This window comes from Delphinapterus leucas, chromosome 9 (assembly GCF_059928025.1).
Source record: "Delphinapterus leucas isolate spDelLeu-1000000601 "Yukka" chromosome 9, BTC_Dleu_Yukka2, whole genome shotgun sequence".
Classification (NCBI taxonomy): Eukaryota; Metazoa; Chordata; class Mammalia; order Artiodactyla; family Monodontidae; genus Delphinapterus; species Delphinapterus leucas.
The window spans coordinates 75,981,339-76,005,505 of record NC_143137.1 but is presented as its reverse complement, the minus strand read 5'-3'; the positions used below and the strand labels follow the sequence as shown (position 1 = coordinate 76,005,505).

The 24,167-nt window shown below is 39.5% G+C and overlaps 2 protein-coding genes across 14 annotated transcripts in view; one reads left to right on the top strand and one right to left on the bottom strand.

The window, feature by feature from the left end:
* The window catches only part of CROT (carnitine O-octanoyltransferase), a 101,270-nt gene that overhangs the window by 58,411 nt on the left and 18,692 nt on the right, over window positions 1–24,167 (top strand). For 3 of the 9 annotated variants that reach the window (XM_089917748.1, XM_022588439.2, XM_089917747.1), the window contains one exon: window positions 64–24,160. The exons of 3 other annotated variants lie outside the window; for them this stretch is intronic. In XM_089917748.1, coding sequence (XP_089773874.1) covers window positions 64–184 — 121 coding nt within the window. In that variant the 3' untranslated portion in view covers window positions 185–24,160. Of the gene's footprint in view, window positions 1–63; window positions 24,162–24,167 lie in introns of those variants that run through there. 3 more of the 9 variants (XM_089917749.1, XM_089917753.1, XR_016394367.1) reach the window with 2 other exon arrangements.
* The window catches only part of ABCB4 (ATP binding cassette subfamily B member 4), a 76,021-nt gene continuing 56,891 nt past the window's right edge, over window positions 5,038–24,167 (bottom strand). The window contains exons 23-29 of one of the 5 annotated variants that reach the window (XM_089917746.1): window positions 22,726–22,866; window positions 19,973–20,129; window positions 17,987–18,184; window positions 16,308–16,514; window positions 13,392–13,538; window positions 5,256–5,429; window positions 5,038–5,112 (exon numbers count right to left, since the gene is read on the bottom strand). In XM_089917746.1, the coding sequence (XP_089773872.1) occupies window positions 5,053–5,112; window positions 5,256–5,429; window positions 13,392–13,538; window positions 16,308–16,514; window positions 17,987–18,184; window positions 19,973–20,129; window positions 22,726–22,866 (1,084 nt within the window). In that variant the 3' untranslated portion in view covers window positions 5,038–5,052. Of the gene's footprint in view, window positions 6,109–13,391; window positions 13,539–16,307; window positions 16,515–17,986; window positions 18,185–19,972; window positions 20,130–22,725; window positions 22,867–24,167 lie in introns of all 5 variants that reach the window. The other 4 variants (XM_022588363.2, XM_022588381.2, XM_022588347.3 and 1 more) reach the window with 4 other exon arrangements.

Sequence of the window (24,167 nt, the reverse complement as noted above, 5' to 3'; positions counted from 1 at the left end):
TTTGGAGCCTTTTTGTGTTGATTTTTGTGTTCTACTTCATCATTTATTATTTGTGCTTCACAGGTTTATTGTGGCCTGTACAGCCTGGAAATCATGTCCAGAGACTGATGCAGAAAAGCTAGTTCAGCAGACTTTCCGTGCTTTCAGTGATATGATGCAACTGATGGACATTGCTCATCTTTAGAGACTAATCATTTAGTAAGCACTTAACAAAACTGGATGCTGGGAGTGGGTTGGTGATGTGAGACAGGAAGAGATGTTGACTGAAGGAAACTTGTTGAATGTAGAAATTAGTAGAATTATGCTCTCTAAATTTATTCTGACATAGAAAGTAGAAATATTTTTAAGCTTCCTCTGATGCAGCAGCAATGCAAATTATGACTATAGAACTATGCAAACTTGAAGGTTAGCCTCAACAATGCAAATCTGCAGATTTTAACAATGCAAATCTAATGTTTAAATATCTTTGTTGGTACCTATATAGGTAATAAATCTTCTCTCTGAACATCCTCATAGACTCTATCTTTCAAGCACTTTAACATTTTCTAGTTGCCAAAGGATATGAAATACATGATTGGATGCTAATTTCCCTGAAATCAATGATTCCACATTCACCACAGGGATATAAGTCTACTATGTTTGGGAGAGACCACTACAATTTAGTCTAAAAAAAGTTTATGTTGAACAGACAAAAGAATTCGGTTGTAGTAAGGAGGTTTAGACCCACTGACATACATGAAAAACCCTAAAAAAATTTATTATAGTATATTGTTATAATTAGTTTTGTGAATATGAAATTAAAGCATTTATATTTAAAATCAGTGACTTTAAAAGGATTAAATACTAAATCAGATTGTCAGGATTTATTTTTCCTTTGTTCTGTTTTATAGTTTCTATTCTCAGAAAATAAAATTCTCAAAATCATATAGCTTCTTGTTTAGTGTTTTAGTAAGCGCTTCATTCCTGTTTGACCTTGTACTTTCTGATCAGTTATGTATTGTGTAATAAACCATGCAAAACCTACTGTCTTATGATCATTTCTCGTGACTGTGTTAGTTGACTGTGCCCATTTGGATGGCTCTGCTTCTGTCTTGCCTGAGTGAGTTACACCGCTGCCATCACCAGGCTGCTGGGTGAGGCTGGGAAGTCTGAGACAACCTCACCACGGTCTAGGGACTTACTGGCTGGACCTCTCTCTGCATGGTCTTTGATCATTCAGGATTCTAGCCTGGACTTCATACTGGGCAGTGAGAATGTTCCAAGAGTGAAAGGTAGAAGTTGTAAGGCCTCTTTGATTGTTTTTAAATAATATCTAAAGAATTGGGTATTTTAGAAGCTGATCACCTCCTGCAGAGAAACCTCTTTTCACTCATGTTTTTAACATGTTCCTCTAACCTGCCTGAAGTTAAGAATCGTCTGGAATGCTTTTTACAAAAAGATTCCTGGGCCTTACCCACACCTACTGAGTCAGAATTTCTAGGAGCAAATGCCCCATGATCCTTATCAGGCAAGTTTGAGAATAATTACATAAGAGTAGGTTGAATTCTCACCTTGAGTCACTGTGGTAACGTACCCTTTGCCCCACTCCTCTCTTGGTTAACTGAAATTCAGTCTACTACTACACATGGTTACATTTGAAAAATTCCTTGGTATATATGATTTATTACATATAGAAGACCTGATTTGGATAGATTACTGACCTAAACAACCTGTCATAGCAGTGAGAATGGGTATTGCTGCAGTAAATTAAGGAAAAAACATTTCAGAGTGGTTAGCTTCCAAGGGTTGCCTAGAATATTTCTTTTTGGTCTCCATCTAAACATATTCCTTCTTGTTGAAGTGGATTAATCTTCTGGGAAAATAAAACTATTTGTAAAAGTAATGCAGTTCTATAGAAACAGCATTTTATTGATGTTTCTTTGAAATGTTTCAAATTGCACTGAGATAGTATGTAGTTTTTATTAATGTGTTTTAAACATTTAAGTAATATGCCTCTTTCTTTATATGGAACAAATGTGTGCCTACAGTTAGTTTGTCTAAGGACAATTCCATTTTCTCTTGGAATGTGATGATAAATCTGGGAATACATTCCTTTTTTTAAAACCTCAATTCTCTAATAGAATAACTTGAAAATTTACCAATGAAGAGAGTATGCTATTGAACAATATATTTTAACTTTGTAACAAGGAAAATTGTTCCCAAACTACCCTGTCATCTACCCAATGAATCAGGACCATAAGAATTTTCCCTGTGTCTGTGGCTTCTTTGAATTCTACAGTTTTATTTAATTAATTAATTTTTAATTGATGTGTGGTTGATTTACAATGTTAATTTCTGCTGTACAGCAAAGTGATTCAGTTGTATATATTTTTTCCATTATGATTTATCACATGACATTGAATATAGTTCTATCTGCTGTATAGTAGGACCTTGTTGTTTACCCATTGTGTATATAAAAGCTCACATCTGCTACCCCCAACCTCCCACTCCATCCCTCCCCCACCCCCTTCCGCCTTGGCAACCACCAGTCTGTTCTCTATGTGCATGATTATGTTTCTTTTTCATGGATAGGTTCATTTGTGTCATATTTTAGGTTCCACATATAAATGATAACATAATGGTATTTGTCTTTCTCTTTCTGACTTACTTCACTCAGTATGATAATCTAGTTGCATCCATGTTGCTGCAAATGGCATTATTTTGTTCTTTTTTATGGTTGAGTAGTATTCCATTGTATATCTGTTACACATCTTCTTTATCCATTCATTTGTCAATGGACATTTAGGTTGTTTGCATGTCTTGGTTATTGTGAATAGTGCTGCTATGAACATAAGGGTGCATGTATCTCTTTGGATTAGAGTTTTGTCTGGATATATGCCCAGGAGCAGGATTGCTGGATCATATGGGAACTCTATTTTTAGTTTTCTGAGGAACCTCCATACTGTTCTCCATAGTGGCTGTACCAATTTACATTCCCACCAACAGTGTAAGAGGGTTCCCTTTTCTCCACACCCTCTCCAGCATTTGTTATTTGTGGACTTTTTAATGATGGCCATTCTGACCAGCGTGAGGTGATACCTCATTGTCCTTTTGAATTGCACTTCTCAGATAATTAGTGAAGTTGAGCATCTTTTCATGTACCTGTTGGCCATCTGTATGTCTTTGAGAAATGTCTGTTTAGGTCTTCTGCCCATTTTTCGATTAGGTTTTTTTGTTAAGTTGTATGAGCTGTTTGTGTATTTTGGAAATCAATCGGTTGTTGGTCACATTGTTTGCAAATATTTTCTCCCATTCTGCAGCTTGTCTTTTCATTTTGTTTATAGTTTCCTTTGCTGTGCAAAACCCTGTAAGTTTGAATGGGTCCCATTCATTTATTTTTGTTTTTATTTCTATTGCCTTGGGAGACTGACCTAAGAAAACATTGGTACAAGTTATGTCAGAGAATGTTTTGCCAATTATCTCTTCTAGGAGTTTTATAGTGTCATGTCTTATGTTTAAGTCTTTAGGCCATTTTGAGTTTATTTTTGTGTATGGTGTGAAGATGTGTTCTAGCTACATTGATTTACATGTGGCTGTTCAGCTTTCCCAGCATCACTTGCTGAAGAGACTGTCTTTTTCCCATTGTATATTCTTGCCTCCTTTGTCAAAGATTAATTGACCATAGGCATGTGGGTTTATTTCTGGGCTCTCTATCCTGTTTCATTTATCCGTATGTCTGTTTTTGTGCCAATACCATGCTGTTTTGTTTTTAAACCTTTACATTTAAGTACTTTTAAAAAAATTAATTTATTTTTATTTTTGGCTGTGTTGGGTCTTCATTGCTGCAGGCGGGCTTTCTCTAGTTGCGGCAGGTGGGGGCTACTCTTAGTTGCGGTGCGTGGGCTTCTCATTGTGGTGGCTTCTCTAGTTGCGGAGTATGGGCTCCAGGCGTGCGGGGTCAGTAGCTGTGGCTCGTGGGCTCTATAGCGCAGGCTCAGTAGTTGTGGTGCACAGGCTTAGTTGCTCTATGGCATGTAGGATCTTCCTGGACCAGGGCTTGAACCTGTGTCCCCTGCATTGGCAGGTGGATTCTTAACCACTGCCCCACCAGGGAAGTTCCTCCATGCTGTTTTGATTACTGTAGCTTTGTAGTACTCTCTGAAGTCTGAGAGGGTTATGCCTCCTGGGTTGTTCTTTTTTTTTTTTTTTTTTGCGGTATGCGGGCCTCTCACTGTGGCCTCGCCCGTTGCGCAACACACGCTCCGGACGCGCAGGCCCAGCGGCCATGGCTCACGGGCCCAGCCGCTCCACGGCATGCAGCATCTTCCCGGACCGGGGCACGAACCCGCGTCCCCTGCATCGGCAGGCAGACTCTCAACCACTGCGCCACCAGGGAAGCCCATGGGTTGTTCCTTTTCTTCAGGATTGCTTTGGCAATTTTGTCTTTTATGGTTTCATATGAATTTTAGTTCTGTGAAAAACGTCCTGGGTAATTTGATAGGGATTGCATTGAATCTTCTACAGTTTTATATACCTAAACTCTGCTCTTCACTTTCTCCATATGATTTTTAAATTTTTTTATTCAAGTATGGTTGATTTATAGTGTTTCAGGTGTACAGCAAAGTGATTCCATTTTATATATATATATTTTTTTTTCAGGTTCTTTTCCATTATAGGTTATTTCAAGATATTGAATATTGTTCCCTGTGCTATACAGTAGATCCTTGCTGTTTATTTTTATATATAGTAGTGCATACCTGTTGATCTTAAATTCCAAATTTATCCCTCCCCCCTTTCCCTTTTGCTAACCATAAGTTTGTTTTCTGAGTCTTTTTCTGTTTTGTAAATTAGTTCATTTGTATCATATATTTTCTTTAGATTCCACATATAAGTGATATCATGTGGTATTTTTCTCTGATTTATTTCCTTTAGTATGATGATCTGTAGGTCCATCCATGTTGGTGCAAATGGCGTTACTTCATTCTTTTTTATGGTTGAGTGATATTATCTCCATATGTTTTTGGTAACTCAGAGCTAGGCTGTTTTCATACTTCATCAAGCCAGATGTTACTTTTAACTCCTACATTTCAAATGCTGTAATATCCAACCCCAAATTGGATGTTCTAAATTGATATGGAATAAGATATACCTATATTTTATGATGACTTAGAAAAGAAGTCTCTAAATCAGAAAAAGTTGTAGAATGATTTGAATTTATTTTTAAGATACACTATAACAAGAGTTCATCACTTCTGTGTCCCAGCCTGGACACTGACCATGGAGAAGTAGATGCCTCTCTGTGCTAGCAGCTGCTGATGTGTGCCGTGCTCCCTGACTTTGCCGTTCTCAATCACCACTATCAAGTCTGCATTCTGAATGGTGGACAGGCGGTGAGCGATCACAATGCAGGTGCGGCCTTCTCGGGCTTTGTCCAGAGCTTCTTGGACAATCTATTGATAAATCAGAACAGAAGCCTTATCTTAAAAATTGTAGAAATAAGTTTTAACTGGAAAGGAAATCTAAATATTTTACCATATGTACAAAAGAAAATTACCTTTCTTGTCTCATTTTGAATCTTTAGTTTTATGCATGTTTTTACATAATCCATCTTTTTTTTTCACACACACACACTGTATTTTATTTTTACAAGAGATAAATAGACTGACACCAAGCATTGTAAATGGATGACCACAACAAAAGCAACAACGATTGCAATTACCAAACACGAAACACACTCACACTATGTCATAATATTGACATTCAGTCCAGTAATCCTCCACTGTAACAGCTCCTTTACTTTGCAGTGAAAATTGATTTGTATATTTTTTTGCCTCTGAGTCCTTGTGGGATTTTTTTTTATTCAAACAGAAAGTCACAAAAATTATAATCATCCTCATCAGTTCACTCAGTCCTGTGTAATTAATTTTTTTCATCTTGATCTTTTGTTAGCACTTTTATGAATTCATCAGTTTTCCATTAGAGTTCTGAAAATGCTTATTCATTCAGTTCAGCAGTATAGCCAGTTACCAGAAACCTGTGCTTGTCAGAGTCTTTTCCATGAATTCCTTGAAGATGAAAACCTTTTACAGGAACATTTTTGCAAAAGCATCAGAGTACACCCAGAACTGTCTGTAAATGACAAAAGACTTAAACGTGACCACGGTTAAAGATTTGATGAAAGTTCATAGTAATGCAATTGACAAGGAAATTTAGTTATTTCTGAGATATACATTTTCAAGTAATAACTAGAATTATGCCTTATAACATTATACCAGAACATATAAGATTTTTAGAAATTTCATGTAATGTCTGAAACATTTATATTAACATATTTCCATAATAATAACCCAAAGAAAGTTTAGTATTAGTAGTTTTTTTATACTGCAGGTTCTTATTAGCCATCAGTTTTATACACATCAGTGTATACATGTCAATCCCATTAGCCCAATTCATCACACCTCACCCCAACCCTCCCCCCACACTGCTTTCCCCGCTTGGTGTCCATACATTTGTTCTCTACATCTGTGCCTCAACTTCTGCCCTGCAAACCGGCTCATCTGTACCATTAGTCTAGGTTCCACATACATGCGTTAATATACGATATTTGTTTTTCTCTTTCTGACTTACTTCACTCTGTATGACAGTCTCTAGATCCAACCATGTCTCAACAAATGACTCAATTTTGTTCCTTTTTATGGCTGAGTAATATTCCATTGTATAGTTGTACCACATCTTCTTTACCCATTCATCTGTCGATGGGCATTTAGGTTGCTTCCATGACCTGGCTATTGTAAACAGTGCTGCAATGAACATTGGGGTGCATGTGTCTTTTTGAATTATGGTTTTCTCTGGGTATATGCCCAGTAGTGGGATTGCTGGATCATATGGTAATTCTATTTTTAGTTTTTTAAGGAACCTCCATACTGTTCTCCATTGTGGCTGTATCAATTTACATTCGCACCAACAGTGCAAGAGGGTTCCCTTTGGTCCACACCCTGTCCAGCATTTGTTTGTAGATTTTCTGATAATGCCCATTCTAACTGGTGTGAGGTGATACCTCATTGTAGTTTTGATTTGCATTTCTCTCATAATTAGTGATGTTGAGCAGCTTTTCATGTGCTTCTTGGCCATCTGTATGTCTTCTTTGGAGAAATGTCTATTTAGGTCTCCTGCCCATTTTTGGATTGGGTTGTTTGTTTCTTTAATATTGAGCTGCATGAGCTGTTTATATATTTTGGAGATTAATCCTTTGTCCAAGGATTCGTTTGCGAATATTTTCTCCCATTCTGAGGGTTGTCTTAATGTATATTTATTTTTGGCTGTGTTGGGTCTCCGTTTCTGTGCGAGGGCTTTCTCTAGTTGTGGCAAGCAGGGGCCACTCTTCATCGCGGTGTGCGGGCCTCTCACTATTGCGGCTCCTCTTGTGGAGCACAGGCTCCAGACGCGCAGGCTTAGTAGTTGTGGCTCACGGGCCCAGTTGCTCCACGGCATGTGGGATCTTCCCGGATCAGGGCTCGAACCTGTGTCCCCTGCATTGGCAGGCATATTCTCAACCACTGCATTACCAGGGAAGCCCCTGAGGGTTGTCTTTTCGTCCTGTTTACGGTTTCCTTTGCTGTGCAAAAGCTGTGAAGTTTCATTAGGTCCCATTTGTTTATGTTTCCATTATTCTAGGAGGTAGATCAAAAAATATCTTGCTGTGATTCAAAGAGTGTTTTTCGTTTGTTTTCCTCTAAGAGTTTTATAGTCTCTGGTCTTACATTTAGGTCTCGAATCCATTTTGAGTTTATTTTTGTGTATGGTGTTAGGGAGTGTTCTAATTTTATTCTTTTACATGTCACTGTCCAGTTTGCCCAGCACCACTTATCGAAGAGACTGTCTTGCTCCATTGTATATCTTTGCCTACTTTGTCATACATTAGTTGACCATAGGTGCGTGGGTTTATCTCTGGGCTTTCTATCTTGTTCCATTGATCTATGTTTCTGTTTTTGTGCCAGTACCATATTGTCTTGATTACTGTAGCTTTGTAGTATAGTCTGAAGTCAGGGAGTCTGATTCCTCCAGCTCCGTTTTTTTCTCTAAAGACTGCTTTGGCTATTCGGGGTCTTTTGTGTCTCCATACAAATTTTAAGATGATTTGTTCTAGTTCCGTAAAAAATGCCATTGGTAATTTGATAGGGATTGCATTGAATCTGTAGATTGCTTTGGGTAGTATAGCCATTTTCACAACATTGATTCTTCCAATCCAAGAACATGGTATATCTCTCCATCTGTTGGTATCATCTTTAATTTCTTTCATCAGTGTCTTATAGTATTCTGCATACAGGTCTTTTGTCTCCCTAGGTAGGTTTATTCCTAGGTATTTTATTCTTTTTGTTGCAACGGTAAATGGGAGTGTTTCCTTAATTTCTCTTTCAGAGTTTTCATCATTAGTGTATAGGAATGCAAGAGATTTCTGTGCATTAATTTTGTATCCTGCAACTTTACCAAATTCATTGTTTAGCTCTAGTAGTGTTCTGGTGGCATTTTTAGGATTCTCTATGTATAGTATCATGTCATCTGCAAACAGTGACAGTTTTACTTCTTCTTTTCAAATTTGTATTCCTTTTATTTTTCTTCTGTGATTGCCATGGCTAGGACTTCTAAAGCTATGTTGAATAATAGTGGTGAGAGTGGACATCCTTGTCTTGTTCCTGATCTTAGAGGAAATGCTTTCAGTTTTTCACCATTGAGAATGATGTTTGCTGTGGGTTTGCTGTATATGGCCTTTATTATGTTGAGGTAGCTTCCCTCTATGCCCACTTTCTGGAGAGTTTTTATCATAAATGCGTGTTGAATTTTGTTCAAAAGCTGTTTCTGCATGTATTGAGATGATCATACGGTTTTTCTCCTTCGATATGTTAATATGGTGTATCACATTGATTGATTTGCGTATATTGAAGAATCCTTGCATACCTGGGATAAATCCCACTTGATCATGGTGGATGGTCCTTTTAATGTGTTGTTGGATTCTGTTTGCTAGTATTTTGTTGAGGATTTTTGCATCTATATTCATCAGTGATATTGGTCTGTAATTTTATTTTTTGTAGTATCTTTGTCTGGTTTTGGTGTCAGGGTGATGGTGGCCTCATAGAATGAGTTTGGGAGTGTTCCTTCATCTGCAATTTTTTGGAAGAGTTTGAGAAGGATGATTGTTAGCTCTTCACTAAATATTTGATAGAATTCACTTGTGAAGCCATCTGGTCCTGGACTTTTGTTTGTTGGAAGATTCTTAATCACAGTTTCAATTTCATTACTTGTGATTGTTCGTATTTTCTGTTTCTTCCTGGTTCAGTCTTGGAAGTTCATACCTTTGTAAGAATTTGTCCATTTCTTCCAGGTTGTCCACTTTATTGGCATAGAGTTGCTTGTGGTAGTCTCTTAGGATGCTTTGTATTTCTGTGGTGTCTATTGTAACTTCTCCTTTTTCATTTCTAACTTTATTGATTTGAGTCCTCTCCCTCTTTTTCTTGGTGAGTCTGGCCAATGGTTTATCAATTTTGTTTATCTTCTCAAACAACCAGCTTTTAGTTTTATTGATCTTTGCTATTGTTTTCTTTGTTTCTATTTCATTGATTTCTGCTTTGATCTTTATGATTTCTTTCCTTCTGCTAACTTTGGGTTTTGTTTGTTCTTCTTTCTCTAGTTCCTTTAGGTGTAAGGTTAGATTGTTTACTTGAGATTTTTCTTGTTTCTTGAGGTAAGCTTGTGTAGCTATAAACTTCCCTCTTAGAACTGCTTTTGCTGCATCCCATAGGTTTTGGATCGTCGTGTTTTCATTGTCATTTGTCTCTAGGTATTTTCTGATTTCCTCTTTGATTTCTTCAGTCTTCGTTATTTAGTAACATATTGTTTAGCCTCCATGTGTTTGTGTTTTTTACGTTTTTTTCCCTGTAATTCAGTTCTAATCTCATAGCATTGTGGTCAGAAAAGATGCTTGATATGATTTCAAGTTTCTTAAATTTACTGAGGTTTGATTTGTGACCCAAGATGTGATCTGTCCTGGAGAGTGTTCTGTGCACACTTCAAGAACGTGTAACCTGTTTTTGGATGGAATGTCCTATAAATATCAATTAAATCTATCTGGTCTATTGTGTCATTTAAAGCTTCTGTTTCTTATTCTCATTTTGGATGATCTGTCCATTGGTGTAAGTGAGGTGTTAAAGTCCTCTACTATTATTGTGTTACTATCGATTTCCTCTTTTAAAGCAGTTGCCTTATGTCTTGAGGTGCTCCTATGTTGGGTGGATATATAATTGTTATATCTTCTTCTTGGATTGATCCCTTGATCATTATGCAGTGTCCTTCCTTGTCTCTTGTAACATTCCTTATTTTAAAATCTATTTTATTTGATATGAGTATAGCTACTCCAGCTTTCTTTTCATTTCCATTTGTATGGAATATCTTTTTCCATCCCCTCACTTTCAGTCTGTATATGTCCCTAGGTCTGAAGTGGGTCTCTTGTAGACAGCATATGTATGGGTCTTGTTTTTGCATCCATTCAGCAAGCCTGTGTCTTTTGGTTGGAACATTTAATCCATTCATGTTTAAGGTAATTATCGATATGTATGTTCCTATGACCATTTTCTTAATTGTTTTGGGTTTGTTTTTGTAGGTCCTTTTCTTCTCTAGTGTTTCCCACTTAGAGAAGTTCCTTTAGCATTTGTTGTAGAGCTGGTTTGGTGTTGCTGAATTCTCTTAGCTTTTGCTTGTCTGTAAAGCTTTTGATTTCTCCATCGAATCTGAAAGAGATCCTTGCTGGGTAGAGTAATCTTGGTTGTAGGTTCCTCCCTTTCATCACTTTAAGTACATCATGCCACTCCCTTCTGGCTTGTAGAGTTTCTGCTGAGAAATCAGCTGTTAACCTTATGGGAGTTCCCTTGTATGTTATTTGACGTTTTTCCCTTGCTGCTTTCAGTAATTTTTCTTTGTCTTTAATTTTTGCCCATTTCATTACTATGTGTCTTGGCATGTTTCTCCTTGGCTTTATCCTGTATGGGAGACTCTGCGCTTCCTGGACTTGGGTGGCTATTTCCGTTCCCATGTTAGGGAAGGTTTTGACTATAATGTCTTCAAATATTTTCTCTGGTTCTTTCTCTCTCTCTTCTGGGACCCCTATAATGCGAATGTTGTTGGGTTTAACGTTGTCCCAGAGGTCTCTTAGGCTGTCTTCATTTCTTTTCATTCTTTTTTCTTTAGTCTGTTCTGCCGCAGTGAATTCCATCATTCTGTCTTCCAGGTCACTCATGTGTTCTTCTGCCTCAGTTATTCTGCTATTGATTCCTTCTAGTGTATTTTTCATTTCAGTTATTGTATTGTTAATTTCTGTTTGTTTGTTCTTTAATTCTTCCAGGTCTTTGTTAAACATTTCTTGCACCTTCTCAATCTTTGCCTCCATTCTTTTTCCAAGGTCCTGGATCATCTTCACTGTCATTATTCTGAATTCTTTTTCTGGAAGGTTGCCTATCTCCACTTCATTTAGTTGTTCTTCTGGGGTTTTATCTTGTTCCTTCATCTGGTATATAGCCCTCTGCCTTTTCGTCTTCTCTGTCTTTCTGTGAATGTGGTTTTTGTTCCACAGGCTGCAGAATTATAGTTCTTCTTGCTTCTGCTGTCTGCCCTCTGGTGGATGAGGCTATCTTAAGAGGCTTGTGCAAATTTCCTGATGGGAGGGACTGGTGGTGGGTAGCTACATAATCCATTTTGCATATAGTTATGTTCTTTATAATAAAAATGGATTCTCACACTAGTCACAAAATGATTTAAACTTAACTACTTCACTTTTTAGTATTTTATTTCCCAGGTTTTCCATTATTAATGCGCTAAAGCAAATGAAAAGTGCAAAAAATAACATTTTATACAAGTAATACGTGGTCATTTTTGAAAATCTGGAAAATGCTGGAAGGGATTCAATTAAAATATTCTACCTCAAAAATAACTGCTATCTACATTTGTTTATTTCTGTGCTTGCCTATTTTTTAGAATTTTATTGAAATAGAGTTGATTTACAATGGTGTGTTAGTTTCAGGGGTACAGCAGAGTAATTCAGTTTTACATATACAGGTATGTATTTTTTCAAATTCTTTTCTCATATAGGTTGTTACAGAATATTGAGTATAGTTCCCTGTGCTATACAGTAGGTCCTTGTTGGTTATCTATTTTATATATAGTAGTATGTACATTTTAAAACCAGACTAATTTATCCCTCCCCTCCTTTCCCCTTTGGCAACCATGTTTGTTTTCTATGTCTGTGAGTCTATTTCTGTTTTGTGAATAAGTTCCTTTGTATCAGTTTTAAATTAGATTCCACATTTGAGTGATATCATAATGGTATTTGTCTTTCTCTGACTTACTTCACTTAGTATAATAATCTCTAGGTCCATCCATGTTGCTGCAAATGGCATTATTTTGTTCTTTTTTATGGCTGAGTAGCATTCCATTGTATATATATACCACATCTTCTTTATCTATTTGTCAATGGACATTTAGGTTGCTTCCATATCCTGGCTATTGTAAACAGTGCTGCAACGAACACTGGGGTGCATGTATACTTTCAGACCATGTTTTTCTTCAGATATATGCCCAGGAGTGGGATTGCTGGGTCATATGACAGTTCTATTTTTAGTTTTTTAAGGAACCTCCATACTGTTCTCCATAATGGTTGTACCAATTTACATTCCCACCAACAGTGTAGGAGAGTTCCCTTTTCTCCACACCCTCTCCAGCATTTGTTATTTGTAGACTTTTTTTTTAAATAAATAAATAAAAATTTATTTATTTTATTTATTTATTTATGGATGGATGGCTGTGTTGGGTCTTTGTTGCTGCATGCAGGCTTTCTCTAGTTGTGGCAAGCAGGGGCTACTCTTCCTTGTGGTGCACGGGCTTCTCATTGTGGTGGCTTCTATTGTTGCAGAGCATGGGCTCTAGGTGCACAGGCTTCAGTAGTTGTGGCACACGGGCTCAGCTGCTCTGCAGCATGTGGGATCTTCCAGGACTAGGGATCCAACCCATGTCCCCTGAATTGGCAGGTGGATTCTTAACCACTGTGCCACCAGGGAAGTCCCTGTTGACTTTTTGATGATGGCCATTCTGACCAGTGTGAGGTGGTACTCACTGTAGTTTTGATTTGCATTTCTCCATTAATTAGTGATGGTGAGCATCTTTTCATGTGCTTGTTGGCCATCTGTATGTCTTCTTTGGAGAAATAACTGTTTAGGTCTTCTGCCCATTTCTTGACTGGGTTTTTTTTTCCCCCTGGATATTTAGCTGTATGAGCTGTTTGTGTGTTTATCTATCTATTTTTTCATGGTTGACTGCACAAAGAAGTTCTATTTTATAAATTAAATGGGACATGAGGTAGGAGGCCGTACCTTTTCACTTTCAGTATCCAGAGCTGATGTAGCTTCATCCAACAGTAGGATTCGGGGGTGTCGGATGAGGGCTCGGGCAATAGCAATCCTCTGTTTTTGACCTCCTGAAAGCTGAGTCCCCTTATCTCCCACTCTTGTTTCATATTTCTGCAAGTTAGCCATTAGTAAAGTTAATAAAGTTCTAGCTCAGAAAAATTCTAATGACATATTGAATAAACTTTTACTTCTTAACACTTGACAGTTCTAATTATAAGAAAAAATTACTTAGAATCACTAAAAAGTTTCTACCAAGTTGTCCATTTAAACAGGACATTCATTTTCAAAATCAAACTAGAAAATTAATGACCTTAGTTTTCAATGGTATGCTGCAACAAATTCTCCAATTCCTACCATTATAAGAATGTCAGTTGATCTGCTATCATTGGAGTCCTAAAATGGTTACATGTTAGTGTTTAAGGTATAACATTTTTTATTTGAAATATTCACATGACTCACATGGAGCCTATTCTTTTTTAAACTCATTCATTCACTTAAATATTTGCCAGCTACCTATTATGCCAGAACTGTGGGAAGTATAAAAATGAATTTGTCTGTGTTCTTACCCTTAAGGAATATATAATCAAGAGAAAAAATATATATACACAGCACTCAATATAAGATCAAGTTACTAGTCACTGTGAAAATTATTTCACTGAACTCTTAGTTTTCAAATATGTATTGATTTCACTGCAATTTGGCTATAGTCATAACTGCTAATAATGAGGTAATAAATAGGGAGTGTTGGGGACCGTGGAAATTGGAGAGTACAGTCCTCTCCAAAGAAATGAAACACTAAAGAAAAACAACCTTATACCAAAATTAACTCAAAATGGAGTGTGAAATTAAAAGTAAAATGTAAAACCATAAATTTACAAAATAGTGGAGAAAAATCTTCAGGACCAAGGGCTAGGCAAAGAGTTCTTGGACTTGACATCAAAAGCACAGTCTGTAAAAGGAAAAAATGAATTGGACCTCATCAAAATTAAAAACCAAAGCTCTGAAAAAGACCCTGTTAAAAGATGAAAAAATAAGCTACAAGCTGGGAGAAAATATTTGCAAACTACATTTCCAACACAGGACTAGTAACATGAATATATAAAAATCTGTCAAAACTCAACAGTAAAAAATAATCCAATTAGAACATGGGCAAAAGACATGAAAAGGCATTCCACCAAAGAGGAAATATAGATGGCAAATAACTATATAAAAAAATGTTCAACGTCCTCTGCCATTAGGAAATGCAAATTAAAACCACAGTAAGATATCACTGTACACCTATCAGGATGGTAGAAAAATCAGTGGCAACAGCAAATGGTGGCAAAGATTCAGAGCAACTGTATCCCTCCCTCATACTTGCTGGTGGGAAAATGAAATGGCAGAGCCACCTTGGAAAACAGTTGAGCAGTTTCTCATAAAGTTAAACAAGCAATTAGCATATGGTCTAGCAGTTGTGCTCCTGGGCATTTATCGCAGAGAAATAAAAATTTAGGGTCACACTAAAGCCTGTACACAAGTATTTATAGCAGCTTTACTCTTAATAGCCCAAACAGAAACAACCTAGATGTACTTCAACAGGTGACTAGTTAAAAAAGCTGAGGACCATATGATAGCTCTATTTTTACTTTTTGTAAGGAACCTCCATGCTGTTCTCCATAGTGGCTGTACCAATCTACATTCCCACGAACAGTGCAAGAGGGTGCCCTTTTCTCTACAAAACAGAAATAAGAGTTACAGATGTAGAAAATAAATTTATGGTTACCGGCGGGTAAGGGGAGGAGGATAGATTGGGAGATTGGGATTGACATATACACACTACTATATATAAAATCGATAACTAATTAGGACCTACTGTATAGCACAGGGGACTCTACTCAGTACTCTGTAATGGCCTATATGGGAAAAGAATCTAAAAGAGTGGATAAATGTATATGCATAAGTGATTCACTTGGCTGTACACCAGAAACTAACACAGCATTGTAAATCAACTATACCCCAATAAAAATTTAAAAAGCTGCGGGCCATCCAGACCATGGAGCCATCCGACTCAGCAATAAAAAGGCATGAACTGTTGTGTATACAGTTATACACAACAGCTTCAGGGAATTATGCTGAGGGAAAAAGCTAATCTCACAAGGTTATATACTGTACATATGTTTACATAACATTCTTAAAGTATAAGATTACAGAAATGGAGAACAGTTAGTGGTTGCCAGGGGTCGTGGGGAGTAAGGGCAGGGAGGAGGGGGGTGTGGCTATAAAAGGGCAAAATGAGGAATCTGTGGTGATGAAAACGTTCCATATCTTGACAGGGGTAGTGGATACCTGAGTCTACACACGCAGTAAAATCACGTAGAACTACAAACGTATCCAAATGCAGACAAGTATAATAAAACTGGGGAAGTCTGAGCAAGATAAGTGGATTGTATCAAAATTAGTATCGTGGTTGCCATACCCTATTAGTTTTGCAAGATGTCGTTGGAGGAAACTGGGTCAAGGGTACACAAGATCTCTGTATTCCTTACAACTGCACATGAATCTATAATTATCTCAAAATAAAATGTTTAAAAAGGAAAGTACCGTAAGGAATAAAGCAAACATGGCTACAGTACGAATGCAGCCCTCAAGCACCTCTTTGAGGGGACTTAACATCACCTCGTTTGCTTCTCACGACATTTGTACAAGGTAGACACCACGCCTGATTTTCCCATTTACCAGTAAGGAAACTTGGTATCATGGACTTCAGTGTCTTGTCCAAGGTCACAGTGCTAGTACAGAGGCAAGTTCTGTTGCAAGACTTTGAAGTATAACTTTGGGAACTGTTGGAGGAGGAAAACAGTTGATTCTGGTATCAGCCTAGGAAGCTACCAGTTCACTTACTTTGGGTAAGGTCTCGATGAAAGGATGGATGTTGGCTGCTTTGGCAGCACTCACAATTTCAGGCATCTTTACAGACCGGCTGTTGTCTCCATAGGCAATGTTGTCGGCAATGCTGCAGTCAAACAGGATGGGCTCCTGGGACACAATTCCGAGTTGGGCTCTGAGCCACTGGATGTTGAGTTTCTTTGCTTCTTGACCATCTAGGAGCTGAAAACCAAAGTCCACAAACTATAAGAAGGGCTTAAAAAACAAACAACTAAACAGTAAGTTACTAGGAGGACTGTTGCACGTGGGCATCAGCAGTTTGTGAAATACCAACCCTCACAGCCTGTGAGCTCTTACACTGCTGGCGGCCAACACAGCCAACAAAACCATTTCTTGTTGTTGTTAACTAGGCCATCCCTTTCTTATTCTACCTGGAAAAGTGGTGGAACATTTGGCCTCGTCTTTCCACATTACTTTCTCTGCTTCCTACCTGCCCTCATCCAGGCAAATGTACCGTCCTCTGCCTTTAAGAAGTATGCAGTTAGGTGTCCTGCTCATATCTGCTGTCTCCTGAACAACTGCAACCTTTCACCTTGACTGTATCCCCCTCCTCCAGGCACACCAGGAAAAAAAGCAGATCAGCAGCATGGCCCCAGATTTTGAAAGTTGGTTATCTCCTTTCCTACCCCTACCTCTCTTTCACTTGAGAACTACCAGCCTTCAACTTCCCCCATTTCTCTTTTTGATGGCACTAAAGGACAAGAGTTCAGTGGAAAGTGGACAAGCTCAAAGGGCAGTATCTTTGTCTTTGGAAAACTGGCTTTGTTGATGGTGGCTTTGATTATTTTTTTGTTTGCCGTAAGCAGGAGGCATGATGCTTCCAGAGGAGCCTTGTGATGTGCTAACTGAGAATACAGCTTCCAGCAATGCAAAGGGCACGGTGAAGAAATACACACAAGTCCAACTAGTCTTGCCCTCTAAAGAAATTCCCACTGTGGTATTAGCACAGCACACCTACAGAGTATTGTTGAGCTGGTTTGCCCGTATTCATACCTTCAGAGTAATTGTAATAGTGGAAGCATAAGATTTCCCCCAAAGAAACAACTCAACAAGGTTTAACATTCTGGTGACTGTCTAAATGGGGGTGGGCTTCCTGGGCTAGGTCAGTGGGTACCATCCCAAGGTAATGGGAAATGCAGGCATTATCGCTAAGAGCCAAGTCTCCACTCATGGAAGAGGGCCAGGGGCTAGACACCACAACATCAATGCTGAAAGCCAAATATGGGAGGGCTGGAGTACGGGTTAGAGAGAGATGGCAAAGGCAAGAGGAGGGGAGGGAGTCCTGGGCGTCTACTCAGAACTCTGGCAGGACTGTGCGGCTTACCTTTACAACCCAGGAAGCGACTGAGTGTTCACGCAGGAGGCTCCAGCTGGCTCAGAAGGCCCAGGGCAGGGCACAGGTCAACTTCACACTCAGTACTTTCTGAACTACACTCCATTCCTGATGTTCTACCCTACCGTCCCCATATAGCTGTCTGACTGTGGGTGCCACCTTGGGGTTTAGAGAATGGTGGTCCTCGTATCAGTTAGGATTATAGGTCTTGTCCAGTTTTTTCCAATATTATGGGAATATTGGTTTAGCCACTTGAAATACTGCCTTAAATCAAGTTACTAATTTAAGAAAGTGTGCTCACCACTGTTCCAGCCAAGGGGTCGTAGAACCGCTCCAGGAGCTGGACCACCGTGCTTTTCCCACAGCCGCTGCTGCCCACCAGGGCCAGCGTCTGGCCCTTCTTCACCTCGAGGCTCAGCCCCTGAAGCACAGGCACGTTTGGCCGCGTGGGATAGTTGAACACGACTTCATTAAGTGTCACGTTTCCTTCAAACTTATCCTAAAAAATAGGTATTTTTATGTTGCTATTGTAATTGGTCTGATAATGACTGAAATAAAAAGTATAGTTTCAAGGCCTTCCCTGGTGGCGCAGTGCTTAAGAATCCGCCTGCCAATGCAGGGGACACGGGTTCGAGCCCTGGTCCGGGAAGATCCCACATGCCGCGGAGATACTGCCGCCGTGCGCCACAACTACTGAGCCCGTGAGCCGCAACTAATGAAGCCCATGCGCCTAGAATCCGTGTTCCGCAACACAAGAAGCCACCGCAACGAGAAGCCCGCGCACCGCAACGAAGAGTAGCTCGCACTCGCCGCAGCTAGAGAAAGCCCGCGTGCAGCAGTGAGGACCCAATGCAGCCAAAAATAAGTTAAAAAAAAAAAAAAAAAGTATAATTCCAAGGAAGCTTTACCAAACACTACAGCAGAGAAACATACAATTCATATTCAGTACAGGTACTGGCCACCAGTTAGTATTGGTAGCAAGTTGTTATATAAAATGAAGATGGGAGCCGGGGGTACAGGTTAAAGACAGTCATGTTACAGAGTTGTTAACTAAACTCAAAATTTCTGGTTCATTGAAGACAACTATTTAGCTTTCCCAACTGATGATTTTGCGGCTGGAGCCAAGTCAATGGCCCAAGGCTCGGAGGCTTGGGGATTTAGAGCAGTTTCTACCTGCCGTCTCAGTGGACAGCCCTTGCCTACAGCCCTGGTGGCCTCTTTATCTCCCTCACTTGGGCACAGCTATTTTCTCAGAACAGGAAATACCTGGTGAAGTTCCAAAACGGTTGTGCTAAGTCCCCATCGCTTTACCCACGCTGCTTCGCCTGCATTAAAACGTGCAGCGGCTTGTGTTAGGCAAGGAACACAAAGAACACTGACATCTAAGTTTGGGGATAGTAAAGGATTATTCCTCCTACTCTGAATAAAGTGGCCTTCTCACCAGTCGTAACGCTGTGACGACAATTATGTGATGAAAGCCAAATTGCTAACGCAGTTACACACAGAGCTACAGACACATACCTTCCATGCAGAAGTGACTCACAATTTTCATGGAAATTATTCAGGTTCTAGTACATCTGGATTTGGGGGTTCTTTACTTTTGATGTGCTCATCCTTGCAACCCCCTATGAAATTTGAAAATGCCAGGAAAGTTGGCCAAATATCATTAGCCTTGTAACTATCACAAAGCCAGTGAAGTGAATGTCAGTATGATCACTACAAATTTCTCCTGTGGTTGCAGCTGCCAACTAAAAATTGCCACTTGCCATCTGCCTCTACAAGGACAGAGTTACAAGCTGCGGCAGCCGCCAGCCTTCAGCACCCCCTGAAAAGGAGTCCAGGGTGGAGAACAGGAATGAGGCGCTCTGTGCTCTGGGAAAAACTGGCAGAGCAGGCCTTCAGATAGGTATTTTCAGGAGAAGATTTTATGAACCCAATTTCTTGCATCTTCTCGTACCTAGAAAAGCACTACAGTCGTTAACGGGGGCATCTGCTCCTTGTGAGCAGTAGCAAGGCTCTGCCAAAATGCGTGCTTCACTGCACGTGCCCCCTTCACTAAAATCCTATGGAACTCTGACGTTCCCCCTCCCTCTTAGGAGCAGTTTCTCCGAGCTCTCTGAGATGCTGTCTCCCGGGCTGCAGTCCTCATTTTGCCCCGAATAAAACTTAACTCACAACTCTCACGTTGTGCCTTTTTTTTTTTTTTTTTTCAGTCGACATGATCTAGCAGACAGCAAACGTTTAGGAAAAAATTAACCAAGTGCTGATCAGACAGCAGAGAACTCACAGGCCTCAGGCCTTCCTCACTGTGGCTGTCAATCAAAGGTTGTCTTTCAAACAGGCTGAATAAGTGCGCTGCAGACAGCTTGGCTTTAGCGTAGTCTGGAGCAAAGGAACTCGCGTGTCCTAGAGCCACGGCGCCCAACACGATCGCTGAAAACACCCTAGATGGGAGCAGAAGAATTTTAAACATTAATTTATATAATTCAGCCCCGAGATGTCTCAAAGCCCAAAGACTCACTGCTGGCCAGTACTGATGTTTTCGCTCCCTTACTAATCCCCCTCCTCCCTCCCCCACACATCACTAGAAAATTCCAGGACCAAAGGAGACCGGGAGGGCAGGCGGCACCGGCTGCCTGAGGGTCTCCTTTTTTTCTACTGCTTTCTGGCTTCCTTTAGGAGCTTCTCATTTCCTAGATTTCATGTAACTTAGTAAAGCTCTCCTCTCTCAGGAAGCGTCTGCTAACAGAATCTTGAGTTGTGATCTCAGGTAATTCTAGTAACAAGACACATACCCCGTTTAGACTTGAGGGAACTGAAGCTCTGGGGGCTGAAGGGACTTGATCAGTACCAGACAAGGAGTGAGGTTTCCTCCTGACTCTACAGCCCTGATCTCCAGGGTGTGGTTTCTTCTGCAGGCCCACACAAACAATAATCATCGTTACTGTGGTTAAAGAATTCTTACTGGGCAAAATAAGCCTTTACTACAAATAGCTTTTCTCTTACAAGTAAAAGAACTATTGCTATGACCCTGAAAAAACAATTAAGCTAACGGTCTATTCTCCAATTAAAAGAATGCATATGGATTATAACTTCTAGGAGGGACTAAAGATTCTGAGATTTGCGCCTCCACAAAGCTATTTACTTTGGGCACCAGAGCTCCCTAGAGAGAGGGGAGGGTAGGAAAATCTCTAATAGAGAACTTAAAAAAACTTCCCCCAAACTTCTAAATCTAAGATTTTGGGGGGAAACTGTATTTTTTTTTTTTTTTGTCTCTTTGAGCTACACTCAAATAAGAGAGACCAAAGTTTCATAAGTTTGAAAAAATTAAATAAATTCCATGCACTGAATATTTTCTGCTTTGCTTCTGTATCCCTGATACACACCAGATAAATAATTCTGGATTGGGTGTGTCAGGGCATTTGGCTCCTTGTTTTGGTTTGTAATTTAATACATTATTTTTTTAATTCTTTTTTTAAATTGAAGTATAGTTGATTTACAGTGCTGTATTAATTACTGCTGTCCAGCAAAGTATAAATCTAAGGTATTAAAATGTATTTTAAGCACACGGGGGGTGGGGGGAATGGTGGGTAGAGTAAGGCTCTCCCTTAAATAGTTGATGAGGTTAATTATCAAAAATCAAATTTTAGAAGAGTGATGAACAACTCACATGTAGCTAGCTGCCTAGCTTTCCTGTACAGCCTGTAATGCAGCTTTAGTATGAAAGATTTCAAAAGCTATCTTCCAATTATCCAGAATTTAACATTTCAATGATAAAACAGTTTTTAAAAGCAGGGCCGATTTTTTCATTGGTATTTTTCTAGACAGTGAATGTCTCCAAGTGGTCATTCCCAGCTGGCTATTTCCATCTGTCCCTTCAAAACCACTTGCTACTCTTCCATCTCTATCTTACACCATCCCCGATGCCTGACAGGCCGACCTTCAGGGTCTGCATCAAAAGGTTTTCTGGTCCTCTGGCTCCCGATGGGGTTTGGCAAGGAATAGCATAGCAGGAAAGGAGGCTGGAGGAGTGGGACCAGGCCGTTTGTTGTGTTGGTCTCTTTCCCGTTGGAGAGGTGTGGTGTTGGGGTCCTTCCACCAAAGAGCACAGAAGGCCCCTGCGCTGGCTTCTGAAAATCTTTCCCTCCTCTTGCCCTTTAGGCTTAAGTAAGGTCTTAGGGGTGCCTAGCTGGGCACTGCTGACCTTAATACTTCTCACACCTTTATAAACAGACCCTTTAGCAAACTGTCCTCCATTACCCCATCTGTAGGGCCATTTGTTCCCTGCTGGGATCTTGATCGATGCAAAGATATATATTCTTTTTTCATGGTTATTTTAATTTTGGATGAAAACAAAAGTACAGCTTTTAAACTCTTTCACTCTGTCCGTCTTGACCCTGGGTTTTTTTTTTTTTTTTTTAAGTTGTTTGCTACTTTTTAAAAATCATCCCATCAGAGCAGAAATACGCCAAAGTGATCTTAAAAGCATGGCTTCCCTTTGGCAAGACTAGACTGCAATCTAATTGAATGTATTTAGCATATTTTGAAAGACCACTGGTTAGCCTTGGAAACCAAGAAAATAGGGAAGGCTAAGAGGCAAAAGTTGGCAGGGTTATCCCAGGGCTGGTTAGGGAAGAGAGTGTTTACCAGACTTCAGTCAAGCGTTCCCATCCCACTGTCAAGGCCATCTTTGGTTGCCCGTAAATAGTAAGCTATTATAACCTGTTTTGGGTCTATGGTCGCCAGCAGTTTTCTAATTATGATTTATCTCTGCATTGAGAACATTTGCTGTCCTCCTGTCCTTCTATGTATTACTGAAATTCTGGTTTATGATCATTTTTATGAGCTTGGTTGATTTTAGTCCACGCGGATAATGAAACTGTCCTTGGAGTACCGACAACATTCGATTTCTGGGGTAGATTCAACTCTCTAGATGACTTCATCATAAAACAAGTTAGTTTTTCGGTCTATTCCAAACCTTTGCAGAGACCTATTGAAACTTTACTATGGAATAATCTCAGTAAATTAAAAGTTACTTACAGAATAACGTCTCTGAAGTGCATATGTCCATTCACAATGAGATAGGCACCAAACCGAAAACAACCGGCATGGGAAAAATACATAAATGCTTGTGAAATACTAAAAGTAATTCCATAGATGTGTGCTTTCCGCACAGAATTCCTGAAAAGCAAATCAGTATATCTGTAACCATTATCTTCAACCTCGCTTAGCACTGGCTTGTACAAAGAGCACAGCTGCGAAGTCTAGTCAACCTGTGTTTAAATTCTGCCCCCAGTTATAAGTAACGTAAGTGACTTAACCTCTCTACGCATCAGTTTTCTGACTTGTAAGAGGGGGACAACCAGTAGGAAACAAAACTGTTTTGAGATCTAAACAGACAATACAAACGTCTAGCACAGTACCTAGCTCATAGCGGTGGCTCAAATGATAGTTGCTGTTATTATTACACAGGAATATCTGGGAACTCAGACATGATTGTTGTTATCAAAAATAAAGGATTTCACAGTTAGGACTAAAGTCTGAATTGTCTAAATTCAGTTGTCTAATATTATTGTCTTGTCTTCTGTGATGAGTTATAGTCTCTCATATCAAAGTTCACATTTCAGATTCAGAAAAGTAGGGTCACCGAGGTTTATCTAGACACACATCAGAAGTTCTTCCCGGAGCTAGATTCCACCATCCCCAACACAATTTGTTTTGAACCACTTCTAATTAGACCTCTTGCTATCCTCTATTAGTTTAGCCACTTTTTTTTTTCTCTTTTGCAGTACGCGGGCCTCTCACTGTTGTGGCCTCTCCCGTTGCGGAGCACAGGCTCCGGACGCGCAGGCTCCGGACGCACAGGCTCAGCGGCCATGGCTCATGGGCCCAGCCGCTCTGCAGCATGTGGGATCCTCCCGGACCGGGGCACAAACCCGTGTCCCCTGCATCGGCAGGCGGACTCTCAACCACTGTGCCACCAGGGAAGCCCTAGCTACTTTATTTGACTTTATTATTCTAAATCCTCCAGAAGAACATTAATTTATTTATTTTCAGATTAGAAGGTAGGCACTTGGCAAGAGGAAAAATTTGAAGTATTACTGATCTGGATAGTTTAACTCCTGTGCTGTGAGCATGGTGTTACAATACTTAATGTTACTGAACAATTTACACTGCTACTGACAGATATATGTCAGACATCAAATGACCAGAAAAATGTAATAGCTGCATGAAGTATACATAACTAGGAAGGTGGATACACTGAGAACTTCAGTTATCCCTGTTCAAATATGTAAATGTTCAAAACCATTGGTCTAGTCTACAAAGTTGTGATTCAAATTGTGTTCAATTTTGTTAGTGTTAAAACATATTCATTTATAAGGACAGGCCCTGGTTGAAAACAAGCGGTAAACAGGTGCTGGAGGTTTGTCGAACTGCTCAAGTATAAACCAATGAAATAGGCTCTGTGTCTTTGTTTTCAG